The 15,847-nt window shown below is 32.0% G+C and overlaps 1 protein-coding gene across 1 annotated transcript; it reads left to right on the top strand.

Moving 5' to 3' along the window:
- Positions 1 to 3,026: 3,026 nt before the first annotated feature.
- Positions 3,027 to 4,993, top strand: LOC144565627 (short-chain dehydrogenase reductase 2a-like). The gene is made up of 2 exons (XM_078315439.1): positions 3,027 to 3,139; positions 3,966 to 4,993. Exons 1-2 carry the CDS (start codon positions 3,120 to 3,122, stop codon positions 4,768 to 4,770), a joined length of 825 nt encoding a protein of 274 aa, XP_078171565.1. The 5' UTR covers positions 3,027 to 3,119; the 3' UTR covers positions 4,771 to 4,993.
- Positions 4,994 to 15,847: the final 10,854 nt, after the last annotated feature.

Raw genomic sequence — 15,847 nt, 5'->3', positions numbered from 1 at the left:
TATTTCAACTTTGAAGCTAGAGATATAAGCGCAAATTAAAACACTCACTTTAATTTGCAAAGCATGGTAGCCTATATATATATATATATAAAGAGAGAGAGAAAGATATGAGCTACGGTACATTGTAATGTATGGGAATTTTTGTATATTGGACTATAAATTACCAGATTCAAAGTCCAAATAGACGATCCAAACCGTTCAACTTGTTCTCCATATTAATATGTGTTTGGAGACAAAATTTTACATTTTTTTTAAACTTTTTATTATTTTTTTAGATTTATTGAAAACTGTTGTTTTCAAACAAATTTGGACCATAAAAAAACAACGATTTTCAATAAATCTAAAAAAATAGTAAACAATTTCAAAAAAATGTAAAATTTTGTCTCCAAACACATATTAATATATATGGAGAACAAGTTGAACGGTTTGAATCATCTATTTGGACTTTGAATCGGGTGATTTATAGTTCAATGTACAAAAATACTTGTACATTGTAATGTACCGCAGCCCATCTCTCTCTCTTTATATATATACATGTACACACACATACTGTTTATTCATGTAATCATATTGTAGCTTTCTGCTCTACATGATTTGAACAAAATTATCAGTTTTTAGTAAGCGATATATCTTTCATTAGATTATTATATAAGGTTTTAGAACACCATTTCTAGTTAGGTTTAAGAGAGTCATATATTTTGTTACAAGTATTATAAAATATATATAGAGAAATAACTGTTGCACTCCTTATTCCTCATCTCTTATACTCACCTCGAGTTTATTTTTATATGTATTTTAAAAAGTTTATTGAGTATACAAAATGTTTAAGATCATAAAACAAAATATAGATATTAAGACTTTAATTTGTTGAATAAGTAAAACCACAACTTTATAATTTTTTTTAATTTATTAATGTAAGATATAAATATACTATGAAAACTTTTGGAAAAAAAAATACAAATACATTTAGAATACATAAATACATCTAAATGGGCGTATGGGATGTGCATTTATCTGTTCTCAGAAATAAAAGCGGTGTCATGCAGTTGGTAGTATCTATGCTTGGCATATTGGTATTCTTTTGTTGTCATGTAAAGCGGTGGTATACTGGTATATATTATAATTGGTATGAATATAACTGAAAAATTAAAAATCATGATCAAAGATCACAAATTTATTATCATGCAGTGTGGGGCAGTACATATTTCTTTATTTGTTGGCCAGCATCAAGCATGCATGATTTAGGTATAGTGGTTGAAATATCACTCGCTCAATAATAATTGTACATTTAAATCATCAAGATTGAAGACCTCCATCATGTATAGTTGATTAAGACACAATGCATGGTTCACAGACCCTAATTTTAAAGATATATATATATAAGCCAGCATAATTGACAAGGCATTAGTGGTTAGACCTAACGCTCTTCAGAAAACAGTGTGCAGTGGTTTGGTCTCTCTTTTTGTTTAATTCAGTGACAATTCAAGATGTGAATTAACATTCTCTTTTTTAGTTCATACAACCAATCTAATCCAGCGGTATATATGATGCATGGCTGGATCATATATTAATTATATAACATATATATATATATAATTGTGACCACACATGCACTCGGTTTAATTAACAACAAAAAAGGACCAATAAACAGCATCACCTGATCACCTTAATTATGGTGGCAATCTACACAGTACTAATTTAAAAACCATGACATACAAAACAATTTCTCCAGACATAGAAGAAAATAAAAAGCTAATATATATATGCTTCTAATAATAAGTTTAAGTAAAAGCCTGGAAAGAAAATAGAATTCGCTAAGCAACTGCTACAAAAACTAGCTAGGGACAGTCAACCCATCAGCAAACATTAATTTAAAAAGAAGCATGGAATCCTCCCATGAGATTAATTTCCAAAGTTATTATTCCTTTTCCCTATACACAATTCAAAAACCCAGAGTTAATTAATATCGCTTGAACTTCTATAAAAAGGTGTGTTATGTGAATTGCAATTCATATCCACTTTGTAACCAAGTAAATGAAGAGGAATTAAGCAATTTAATAAATGATTAATTCACTGTAAGGGATAGTGATTTTTCAACCATAATACGAGCATCAAACAACCAATTATGAACTGTCAGTTCTCATCTATTTTATAACACCTATGGCTATGAGATAGTTCATCAAACAAACAAGATGTTGATATAATGAGGATTAAGGAACAACCAATCTCCTAATATTCTGGTATATATATTGATATCCATTTTGTTATCTCAATTTGCAAATAATGTCACATTTTTAGTTAAGGCATACGCCAACTCATACTAATATATAGACAAATATATATAATTAAAGAAACCAAATCTCCTGCACACGTGTCGGAAGGAAAATCATGTCCACAGAGTCTATCGGTCCATTCATTTTATGTATGCTCCAAATATGGACGGTTAATATAAAAGTATGGAGTTCATATTTTAATTATTACCATTTAAATTGAAGCATACATGAAATGAAATGAATAGAAGGACTTGTGGGCAGGATTTTCTGCCTACAAGTGGACAGGAGATTTGATTCTGTCAAGTGGATAATTCGGCTTGCAAGTATTTTGTTGTAATTAATTAAAGTCTACTTAAAAGATTGTAAGTATATAATAATGTAAAAAAAAAACTAAGTGACCAAATAGCAAAATGACATCTAAAATTATCGAAGAACATAAATTCACTAAATTGATTTTAATTAGATTATATAATTTTTTTTAAACAGTAACTATGAACTGGCATTCATCATCATTACTGGTAATTGCTTGACAGTATTTTATGTAATTTCCGGACTCGATCATGCCAGGTCAATCAGAACAGTGGAAAGAACATTTTGGGAGTGCTCTAATATTCAATAATAGATAATCATAAAAACAAAAAGTTCGAATTAATTAAATAATATTAGAAATGTGATGTGTTGCATAGGGAAGCGAGCGCCTCTTCTTCCTTTATTTAAGCTCCATCGCACTCAAACAGAAAGGCGAGAAAGAGAGAGAGAGAGAGAGAGCGTGTCTTCATAACAGAAAGAGAAAGACAACCAAAAGGAGAGAGACTTTAATTTGTTGCAACAAGCTAGAACTGTAAAATGCTGCGTCAATTAGCGAGGTATAATCTTTTTTAATGAAGATTTTTAATCAAACTTGAGCTGTATTATCTGCCCTATATATGAAAACCAGAATTCTAGTTGCCTTTAATTATAGTATCTACATTCGTTTTGTATGTTGTTGTTGGTCCTCTGAGATTTCAAGAGAAATTAGCGCTTGATTAATTATGAATTTATGATAAATTCAACTTTGCTGTTTTTGTACTTAATTTCTTCTGCTCGCTTGCTAGTAAATATTTGGCATTTTGACACCATGCGGCAAATTAAGTTTATGCCCGGTGTCGAGGTGAAGAACCGCCTATATATAGCCGGTTGGAGCGGTAGAGATTGTTCTCTACTGCTGCTCCAGTGACACGATACAACCGACATGCATCGGTGTGTCGTGTGAACCTCTCTCACCCAATATGCCATCAAAGCTCGTGTGGCAAAAGTAAATGCCAGAACATTTCAGTGGTTATGTTTGGTTCAATATATACATGGAAGGATTTTGCTATTTATTTTTTGAAAGCTAAATATTTATAGGATGACTTTCCCTGTGGGGAAAATAAGATAGTGTGTACTCTTTTAGAGGGTTTAGTTTCATGGAAGTACGGTAAATTATTTCTTTTGTTTATTTTGGAGTGTAATCTACATATATAAAAACCACAATTAAGAATTAATCTAATGCGTAGTTATCAACTCGATCACGCCATAATAATGTTATTTTTTCTTGCAATATTTGACGTGAAATTTTTGTTAATGTTGCATAATTTAGACTCAATTACACTTTACTGAGAAGTTGCCAACACCACCTTAGAAAATAATTATCTTCAATTAATGAACACACAGATTAGAGGGGAAGGTTGCCATAATAACTGGCGGTGCAAGCGGGCTTGGGAAGGCTGCTGCTCAGGAATTCATTCGAGAGGGTGCAACAGTAATCATAGCCGACATAAACTCGGTAGCGGGTCTCGAAGCGGCCCAAGAACTAGGCCCGAAAGCCCAATTCTTCAAGTGCGACGTGTCTGATGAGCAAGATGTGTCCAACACTGTGGACCACACAGTGGCCTGCCATGGCCGGCTCGATGTCATGTACAACAATGCTGGCATACCAGGTCCTTTGACCGAATCAGATATTAGCCGGCTAGACCTAACCGAATTCGACAAGGTTATGAGTGTCAATGTACGTGGTACACTTGCCGGCATCAAGCACGCAGCCCGTGTGATGAGGCAAAATGGGTCTGGCTCAATCCTTTGTACCGCTAGCATAAGTGGATTAATGGGCGGGTTAGGCACCTATCCTTATTCCATCTCGAAATCTACAATCATCGGAATTGTAAAAGCTGCTTCCGGTGAATTGGCGCAGCATGGCATTAGGGTTAATTGCATATCTCCCTTTGTGATTCCAACGCCACTGGTGACAGAACAATTCTCTCAAATTTATTATGGAGCTGGGGCGGAGGCGGTCTCGGGGATAATTAACAGCCTTGGAGTGCTCAAGGGGGCAAACTGTGAAACTTCTGACGTGGCCCAAGCTGCCGTGTATCTTGCATCCGACGATGCAAAATACGTTTCGGGACAGAATTTAGTGATCGATGGAGGTTTTTCAAGCTTCAAGCATCTTAACATGCCTATGCCTAGCTCTATGTCTTAACAATTTATCCATGGACTGGTAATCTGACTGGCATTGTTGCTTCTTTCACCTGGAAATCTGACTGTAAAAGATGCTACTTATTACTTAAGAAGTGCAATGTTTTTCATATCATGTATGTTAATGAAGGTACAAATTGGGGTGTCATAGATTTTCTCTTGGTTTGATGGATGGATGGATAGTGGTTGTTTGATTGGGTAACTAATTTCCTGTGTTTGTACAAAAAGTGCATTTGATCAAGTGTGCTTTGTTTACTTTTGATGAGCTTGTCTCCTTAATGTGGGTCTTCATACATTTTATAATTCATTAAGTTTACTAAAAACAGGGACAAGTGAAAAAGGGCTGTGTGCTTTAATTTGTTGGGTGTTGTAAATGTAGGCTAGCCAACAACATGTTTTCGGTTTTTTGGGTAGATCTGCTAGTAGCCCAATTTTTTTTTAAATGTCTGATCATGTGAAACGGACTAAAATTGTTGCAAGATTCAATTACATGTTTTAGATGAGACAAAAAAACAGGGAATTGTCATGCATGTTGGAATACAATCTCACACAAGTTTTGCTCTTCAAACAGATGGCATGGCACAAACTTGATGACAGCCTGGTAAGATTCATATGATATTAATTAGTAGGACAAAACATGACAAGTACTTTGCGCGTTTAAGTAATATTGTATGATATGTGTGATAGTGACAAACCAATAGTATTGAGTTTGGTTCGTTGGAGTTAATAATTCGTGATTTGGATAAAATTCGGGAATGGTTCGATACAATAAAGAAGCAAAAAATAAAATAAAAAACCAAAAAAAATTTCACCTTTTTTTGTGTGTTTTTCTCGCGAATAATTAATGACTCGAGTTTTATTCGTGAATAAAACATATTATACGTTTTTTACGCTTTATTCGGAGTTTAGTTCGAAAACATCAAAAAAACAAATAAAATGCGAATAATTCACAAATTAAACACAAGTCGTGTGACTATGGTATTTTTTTATTTGAGAAAGACCTCTAGGTTTTGGTATATTACTTGTTGACACAAGTTAAACACGAATTGTGTGACTGATACGAATTAAACACAAATTGTGTGACTATGGTATGTATATGCATGTTTTGGTGTATTACTTGTAGCCAGAAATACTATTGTCTTTCGCTATATAATATTGAGAATCTTTCAATTCGACATAAATTATCTGGGGTGTACACAAAACCACACACTCAATTGCCGTGAAAAATGAAGATGCCATTGATAATAAGTTTATTCTAATGGAACGTCACTTTTGAATGATTTTTATTGTCAAATTTTATAGATATTTAAGTCTGATGACATCTTTATTTTATTCTAAAAAATAATATAATTTACGAGTGGATAAGAACAGAGAGATGTCAGAGAATGTCAAATAGAAAGTGTTTGATTCAAATTCTAGTTTTATAATTTGATTATCGCTTATTACAATAGATAATTATATAATCTCTATCTTGTTATTTTTTTAATATTCTCTATCATTTAATATGATATTTAAATATTAAAGTTTCCTTTTTCAATAAATCTTATTATATTTCTTTCAAAAAATAGAAAAATCTTAAAACATATTAAAATTATATTCCCCGATTCTTTGTACACTTAGCTTAGAATTGCAGAGATGCATAACAAAAAAATTGGATTATAGTCACAAACACAAATTGTAGTGGGCGTTTGAGACAGGCTGGCAGAGACGTAAAATTGTGGCGGTCTGACCAATTCGCTAATCCTGAGCTAGACTAATAGGGATGAAACTGCAATTTTAACCAAATTGGTGTTAAAATCTAATTATCTTTGTTTCTTCATTTAGTCATTTCACAAAATCAGTAAAACTATACAAATTAATAATATTGTGTATAGTTTATTGTTTGATTATAACTTTTAGTATTTATTGTCAAATTGTATGATACAACAATATTTATTTATTAGAGAAAATCCACAATTTGCATAAATAATTCGACTTTTACGAATAATGCTGTACTGATAAATCTAATTAAGTTTAGAGAATGATATATATGCTGAGGGACAAAGAATTACAGCAATCTGTCCATTTTGAATTAGAAAAAGGCAATCTGTATGATGTACTCGCAACCTAAAAATTGATTGGTGACCTTAATTTTTCTTTTTGCCTTTATATTTTCCTTCAGCATTCTCTATTATAAATGATCAAATAGTTTCAATAAAAAATTCAAATAACACTGTCAACACTTCTCGATAATATGCTTCATCGACTCTATATGCAAGAAAATTTCAAATAATGCAATTATTTTTCCAGTGGATGCCACAAAATAAAATGTGGAGTTGTTTATTGTAAAAGAAGTTACATGTAAAAAATATATAGACAAAAAAAAAAAACTTGACTGGTCGATTAATACATTAATGTGTATCTCAAGTTCAAAATTTATTTTAATTTTTGATATAGAAGGTGATAAGGAGGTTTATATTATGTTTTTATTTTTAACTTGACCTTTTAATTTTTAAGGTTTTAACAAATTATTTGTGTTTTTATTAAAAAAAAATCAATATTACTTCAATTTGTATTTTGTACAAAATTTGTGAATATTGGAATTATCCGAACTTAATTTTACTACTAATAGAACAACAAAATATTTTCTTTCAATGCCAACATGGAATATATATTTTTTAGTTCGCGTGCGTTTAATCAACTTAGTACTCGTACGAGTGGTTGTAAAATACTTTTAAAAAAATAAAATATAATAAGTAGTGATAGGCTCTCAATTTTGAAATTTTTAGTTGTTTACGATAACAGTATTATAGGTTTAAAAAATTTATACATCGATAATATAAAAATTTATTTACCTTTTTTTCTTTTGGGTCACATCTAAATTACCCGAAACTTTTATTAATACCACTGTTAAAAAAAACACCCACATATTATGGAAAATTCGAAAAATACCGGAGCCTCCAATTCAATATACGACTCCATTCTTAGGGGAGCGCAGATTGAATTGGAGGACCCCAAAAGCCCAAAAATGTAATGTAATATTATGATATTTAGATTTTTGAGGGGCTCCAATTGAATCTGTGCCCTCCAAGAATGGATACGCAGATTGAATTGGAGGCAATGATATTTTTCGAATTCTCGAATTTCAATGACGGTTTTTTTTTAAATGGTATTAATAAAAATTTCGGCTAAATTACCTTATTGTACAAGAACACAATTATAGGTAACTTAATGTCAATTAGATTGGTTTGGATCAAATTTTGTTGTTCCCTTTGTTGCTTTCTTCGAACAATGGACAAAAAAAAATAAAGGCATAATTCGTTGGTGATACTTTTGAAGTGTTTGTCTCCTTAATCCGATCTAGAGACATATTATAACCAAAGGGAGCAGCTTGTAATCTGTCACAGAGGAGGATCAAATTTACTGTTACTGTCCCAGAGACCAAGATGAAATGATTCGGGTTTTGGAAATCCGATAACCCGATATCTAAATGAGGCTCAGCCTGGTTATTTAATCCTACCCGATATCACTTTAATTAGCTAGCATGATGGAAGCCCAGTATCTATATGATTTATGAAATGAATCTGACAGCACATGATACAAACCATGCACACCTAACAGTAATCTCACAATATAATTTATTCTATTAATGATTGCAAATAGCCATGGTCATGGATATCGAACCATTCCCTATTAATATTTATTTTCAAAAAATAATCATAGCAATATTAATAATAATGATACACTCAATATTATATCAGATGAGAAATTTCAAATTCAAATATCAAGCAAACACGCAACACAGTACAACCAAAAATCATGGCAAGAACAGAGCTCATCTTTAAAATGATGAAAATGAATACAATCTCTCATGACTATCTATCGGTTCACATTCATCGAAACCAACTTCATAAACGAGTGACAATGTTCACAAATTCTTAGAATTTTCAAAATAAAAATAGGGCACCGGCAAGAGCTCGCCATCAGCCCGAATGAAACTGTCACCTTTGTAGCCAGTATTATTGTGCTTTGAGATTCGTACAACAAGGATTTGAACGGTCTTGATTTTTCACATATAAACTCAAAATTTAAGATAGGGGATGCGAATTCCAACCTCTCACTATGATTGAATGTTTGCTCTTTTTAGAAATCAGGTTTTTCCACCGTCACAAATTTTGGTTCTAACCTTCTCTCTCAAAAAAAAAAGAAATTTGGTTCTAACCCTGCAACGGACCTCTCCAGTTGATCCAATTTGGCATAAGTTCCTTTGGCTTGGGGATAATTTCTCTCTCCAGCAATGAAACAATGTCAGCAGTTTCCTTTTGTAAAGCTCTCTCATTCATCAGTTTTCTCACAAGAGCTGCCTCTTCCCGTAGACCCAATTTTTAATACAACTTGAACGGAAGGATGTAACCTGCACTATTGTTGGGCTCAAATTCTACAAATTTCTCCTGTAAATTTAAATGAGCCTGTCAACACAATTTTGCATCACAGCCCATAAGGCCCAAATTCCAGTTTCAATCAGCCCATGTACCTGATTTAGATATCAAATCCTAGTTTGAATAAGCCCATGTACCTGCTTTGCAGAATGACAGTCTTCTAAACAAGAACAGGCACCTTTCTGGGAAGCAACCGTTCTCTCAGGATTTTAGTCAAGTATCTCAATAGCACTATCTCAATAACACCATATAGAAACAATCTCTTTCTTGCAAAGCCAGATATCATGATACTCCAAGCAGCCAAGCTTCTTTCAGGCAATTCATCGAACAGGTTACGTGCATTGCCGAATTTAAGAGTTTTACATGTACAATTTGAGGAGCTTTCCGCCAGAATATTCGTTGATGTTCTGGTGTGATACCTTCTCATTTTAAGAGGGTGTTAGTCTGCTAGAGGGACAACCGAGACTTTGCTTTGGAGGGTTGAAGAGGTTTTAGCAAGCGTTTGGACCTTTGGGCTTTGGGTTTGTTTGAGCTGATCGGAGATGGTTTTCATGTTATTTAATGTCAGCCCATTTTATGGTTGGGCCTTAAGACCTTTACATAGTTAATGGGCCTCTTTCTATTATAAATGGGCTGGGTTTAGATGTTATTCTTGCTTTGTTTAAACTATAAAGATGCACTGAAGGTGCAGTGAGAGAAGCAGCTTCACAAATCAGAGAATACCGAAGAGTGAGGCTATGTCATATGCATATTACTTATTACACAACGGTTCAAGTTAAAGATTTATATCTTTATTTTTAAAGTTTGAATAGTCGATCATATGCATATTACTTATTACACAACGGTTCATGTTATAGATTTATATCTTTATTTTTAAAGTTTGAATAGTCGATTTAAACCGTTTAATATGACCTTCATGTAAAAATGTATTTTCAGACCAAATTTATAATTTTTGTAGTTTTTTTTACTATTTTGTTAGATAGGTTGAAGATTACTTGATTTGAAAATTTTGGACCATTCAAAAACCACGATTTTCTACTTATTTTAGAAAATAGTAAAAAAAAAAATATAAAATTTGGTCTACGAGTATATTTTTATCAAAATTATTTTTAATGGTTTGGATATAATGTTTGAACTTTAAAAATACAGATATGAATCCATACTACGGGTCAATCCATAATATGCGTATTACGTAGCCTCACTTAATAGTCAATATATCTATTTTGTTAGTTCAAACATAAATAAAAAGGTCCTAAAGGAAATGAACAACATTCAAAAAGTTGTAGGATGAAATTCACAAGGAAAATGAGCAAATGAAGAGAAGCTTTTAGTGTGATGGGAATTAAGAAAAAGACATTTATGAGAATGAGAAGCAAATTCTCCTTTGGCCTACACAATTTAAAGCAATTTTATTTTTAGTTTTTTTTTACTATGACTTTTTAGAAAATGGAGTATGTAGACTTTGTACAAACATGCTCGTAATTTGGAATAATTGAAATACTATGTTTTTTTTTTTTTTTACTAAAATGAAATAAACCTACCGATTTCTAACTGATATCATAATTGTTATTACAAAACTAAAATCTACCCTGAGAACTGAACTATCACAATAGGATTGTTACAACAGTAAGATCAGAAAATATAGTTTTCTAGAGCTACACCACACAATGTTCTAGTTTAATTTAAATTTTAATTATTTATGTTATGTTGATTCATTTCTCCACCGGACCACCCAACAATTTTTTTTTTTTTTTTTGGTCGAAAGCCCGTAGGCGATTGTATTAATTCCAGAAAATATTATAAAGGGTGCCCTTTACGTGAGGGAGTACAGTGCTCTTGTTGGGGATACATTAGGCTAGATTTTACTTTCACCCCAACAAAATTTACTAAGGCCCTGTTCGGTGCGCTACTGTGCGCGTGGGAAAAAAAAAATTCACTCAGACTGAATTTTTTTTTCCCACGAGCATAGTAAAAATCAGTTCAAAACCCATACCCATTCCTCACCCCATTAGAACGCCGAACAGGGCCTAACTCTGTTATTAAATAAACCAAAATAGCATGGTATTCCAATAAGCAATAAATGTTTTTCCTTTAGAAAATAATCAATAAATGTTCCGAAAATTTTATTTATACCATTTCAAAAATAAAAATAAAACCATGTTTTGTGGAGATTTAAAAAAATATTAGGGCCTCCAAATCAATATGCAGTTTCATTTATGAAGGGCCGCAGATTGAATTGGCGTTCCCCAAAAAACCCAAATAACGATTGTAATATTAAATGTATTTAGGTTTTTGAGGGACCTCCAAGTCAATATGCACTCCCTCAAGAATGAGATTGCAAATTGGTTTGGAGGCCATAGTATTTTCAAATTCTCTATAATTTGAGGTGTTTTAGTTTATTTATTTATTTGAAAGACTATAAATAAAAATTGTCAATTCCGGGCAAATGAACAGAAAACTTGAGTGCATGGATCTGGTAATTTTTATTTATTTTACATGTCACATAGTTCTGAGATAAATTTTGGGGGAGAGGAAATTTATAACATCTAGCTTGTTGAATCTATGATTCAATTCCTAGTTGCTAGACCATGAAGACCGCATGATATTTCGATCTGCAATTTTATTTTAGAACTTTCAATTCTTTTATTAGTTGGGACTTGGGACATGCCACATTTGCATGGCCAGATCTCTGTACCGCCTCTAGCAATGATCATAATTTTACCGTTTCCAGTAAATTAAGATATGTTTTTAACCGTTTCCTGTAATCATTTCTTTACCAGTTACCACTTACCACCGAGATTGTACAGAACAAAATTATACTCTTGGTCGGTAAAAGAAACGTTTACCGTTTACCCCCCTTTTGTATCACCACCACCCTCATTCACCTCCAAATCTTACGAACTTTTACACATTATTTACCTGGCACCTTTTTAAAGTTGTAATATTGATTGGTAACGTACAAAACAAACCTTATCATTTTCAGAAAGCCACAACAATTTTGTTTCTTTGAAAATAAATTATGATTTTTATTCGAGTGAGGCTACGCTACTATACTATATATAGCGCATAATGCTTTATACTATGGATTAATATTTTCATTTTTAAACTTCAAACAATCGATCAAAACAATTCAAATTATCATAAAAGTGATTTTCTACCTGTCTAAAAAAAAAAATCTAAAATGTAGTCTACAAATATATTTTCATGCAAAAATCATATTGAACAGTTCAAATTATCTATTTGAACTATAAAAACAAAAATATTATACAGACCATCTATTTTATTCTCTAGGTATATACAAGTTATGTAATTTATATTTAGAGATGTGGTAGACTTGTGAATAATTGTAAATAATTTTGGTGAGTTGTGTGTTGGGGTAAAAATTGATTAGAGAGTGCTAGGTGGTAAAATAATGCATCCCCACTGGAATTAATGAGATGGATCAAAGCGGAATCCTATTTTTATGAGGCTGTTTGTATTAGTCACGGGATACTTGGCTTCCCCCTCTTTCTCCATCTCTCTTTCTCTCTCTCTAAAATTTATTCCAATCCTTCACTCTTTGCATATACAACCACATATGTACTTCATTCTCTCTCTACATTGTTTTATCTCTCTCCATTAAAACGCTTAGTACCTTGTAGCCTCATACAGCCGTTATATTTAAACCAACTGGTCCCACCTCTTTTCCAACCTCTCTCTGATTTTATGTGGCCTTAATATTATTTTTTATTTTGTTTTTCATCCATATATTGCTAGTTTAAAATTAATTTTAAGGACACAAAATTTCGATTAAGAAAAAATAAAATTTGTCTTTTATTTTGAAAAATAAATAATATGTGGTTTTGAATTAATTGTGATATATTATAATTCTTATATGTATATATGTTGCAATACAGAAGTGTGAAAGTTTACTGAATTATTCTTGAGACGGACATATATTTGACCCAGTGTTGTAAAAAAACATCCGTTTAGGCCGATTAATCGGCCGATTAGTTGTTGACGGTAATCAAATCGTCACAGATTTTTCTAATTAATCGGCCGATTATTTCCGATTATAATCGATTATTCCCGATTAATTGCTTGGCGGTACCCTGTCCGTCCAATAACCGCATATCGTTATTTACAACACTAAATTGACATGATAATAAGACCTATCTGCTCATCATTTCAAAAAGAAAGTCATTCTCCTAAATTAATTAAAAAAAGTCACATGGTACTAAGTGTTTTAATTAAGAACTAACATTTGGTTTAGTGGCAAAGGCAGATGGTCTCTATGTGAGAGGTCATGGGTTTGAAACCCGGATGGAAAAATCCTTTGTTGTAATAACAAGGGTATTAAATAGTTTGGTGGTTTGACCTCCAACCTTTACTAAAAAAAAAAATTCTCCTAAATTAATAAAAAAAATGTGAACATATATCATAATACTTAATTAAATAATTGAAAATTAGTTAACCAAAAAATTGAAATGCATATTTGATTGCTAAAAATTTCTACAACATGAACTATATAAAATCCAGTTGTTTCTCTCTCTAGAGGAGGCTAGCAACCAGACTCTTATCCAAGGAGGTTGCCCCTTTTACCAGGGAAGAACATAATGAGGGGTGGCTTTCAAGTTATTATTCTTTTTTTTTCTCCATTTTGGAATTACAGATAGAGAAGATTAGCTTTTGTGGAAAGACTATTCTACCCCTCCCTCCGCTATACTCCTCGCCTATCCCAAATTTAATTTTAGTTTCAAATACATGAGAAGTTTCCAACTGGGACAAATTCAGTTGTTGGGCTTTGGATCTTTGCAGTGTTTCTTTAACCAACACACCAACTTCATGCAAGTGATCTTACATTAATTTTTACATGCATGGAGGCACATTTTCAACTGGAATTTTTCGAATATAGAAAGATGATTTAATGATATTAGAAATTTCGTTATATGTTGTTCTTCATTAATTGTGTTAGTTTATGCTCAATTATTTGTTCTATATATATAGAGAGAGATCTAGAGAGAGAGACAGAGCTATATTGAAAGAATGGGGATCAATTTATTTTGAAAATGTCTGTACTTATATATAATTTTCTATATAGTATAGAGTAAAATACTATAGATACGATAATATTGATCCTTATTCGCAGCATAAAAAATTTATATAACTGATCTCCATTCATAATGTCTGACCCCATAACTTGAAAGTCTGAGTCCGTCCTTGTCTATATATGAAGTTGCTAGTTGTTAAGTACGTAATGCAATAGTTAAGTGTGAACATTATTGTATGCGAACTTTCTGACGGGCAAGTAATTTTGTGTGTTTTTAGTGCAAAGAATGAGAATCAATTCTTATATGTAAGGTGCAAACGGATTTAGAATGAATAGTGTTAAAATTGTATTCATATTCATACTTATTTCTTGTTTAGTGGATATTGATGTGAATATACATATATTATACATATATCAAAATTTCAAATCAAATTGCATTTAACAAATACATATAAAGGAGCGAATAATCAACGAATACAAACATGACACGGATAATATTAAATATTTATATGCACGTAGGAAAAACTCGCAACATATGTTGTTATTTCGAATTCTGATCATTTAGATAGCGTTATTATTTTGATAATTCAAAACTAAATATTTATCTGTAGCCGCATCAATTTTACGGATACGGAGCGGATACAAATATAGATAAATATCCGTTCCGTTTACAGTACCCTGCATCTGTGGGTTAGAGAAGTCATTTGCATATTCAGTCTCATGTTTGTTACATACATATATACATTTGGTTGGCTCCTGTAATTAATGGTACATGTAATTACATGAAATTGTACATTCATGATATACCATCCCTGTGGTAAGATTTCATGAAATTAACCCAGTAACTTGAGCAAAAACATTGTTATTTACAGTTATTTACACTATTTCAAATAAGTTGTACAGTCAAACTAATTAATTAATTAATTGGTTGCACTGCTGGTCCCTTACAAAATTTATATTATAGCGACCAAAGACATGCATGCCATTGCCATGCATGTCTCCTCATGACTCTCTAGGAATGAAGAAGAAAACAAGGCTCTCTTATTATACTCACATGATCATTACTAACCTTCTTTTGTATGGTCCCTCCACTCACTGGACCACTTTAATATTTTCATGCAACCCCAATCTATTTGGAGGCCTCTATACCCAATTCCCAACTTATCCTCTTTAACTAGGTTTCTCATTCTATTTTTTTTTTTTTACTTCTTTTTTTGGCTACAGAGCTATCAATGAAGTAGCAAAAATAATGAAATAAGTAAATAATATATTTAGAAAAGGTATATGTTTCAAATCTCTATGGTTTTCTAAAAAAAATATATGAAAAACTTCAAGAAATCCTCTATCCTGCTTGGTTTTTTTTTTAAACGAAAGGTAGAGGTCTAGCCTATCAGTTTTTTTCAAACTCATATATATATATGAGTGATGCTTCTATGGACATAAGGACCTATTTGTAAAATGAACATATTTTTATTTTCAAAGTTCAAACAGTCGATCCGAACCGTTCATCTTGTTCTCCATATTAATATGTGCTTGGAGACCAAATTTTACATTTTTCTAAATTTTTTTACTATTTATTAAGATGGGTACAAAATTCAATGGTCTGAATTTGATAATTTTTGTACCCATCTTAA

This window comes from Carex rostrata, chromosome 1 (genome assembly GCF_964058835.1).
Source record: "Carex rostrata chromosome 1, lpCarRost1.2, whole genome shotgun sequence".
NCBI lineage: Eukaryota > Viridiplantae > Streptophyta > Magnoliopsida > Poales > Cyperaceae > Carex > Carex rostrata.
This window is presented reverse-complemented; position numbering and strand designations above follow the sequence as displayed.

Bases quoted from the DNA above. Each gene is read 5' to 3' on its own strand.
- LOC144565627 (XM_078315439.1), top strand. From the start codon at position 3,120: ATGCTGCGTCAATTAGCGAG. The intron at 3,140-3,965 runs GTATAATCTTTT...ATGAACACACAG, and splicing joins ATGCTGCGTCAATTAGCGAG to ATTAGAGGGGAAGGTTGCCA.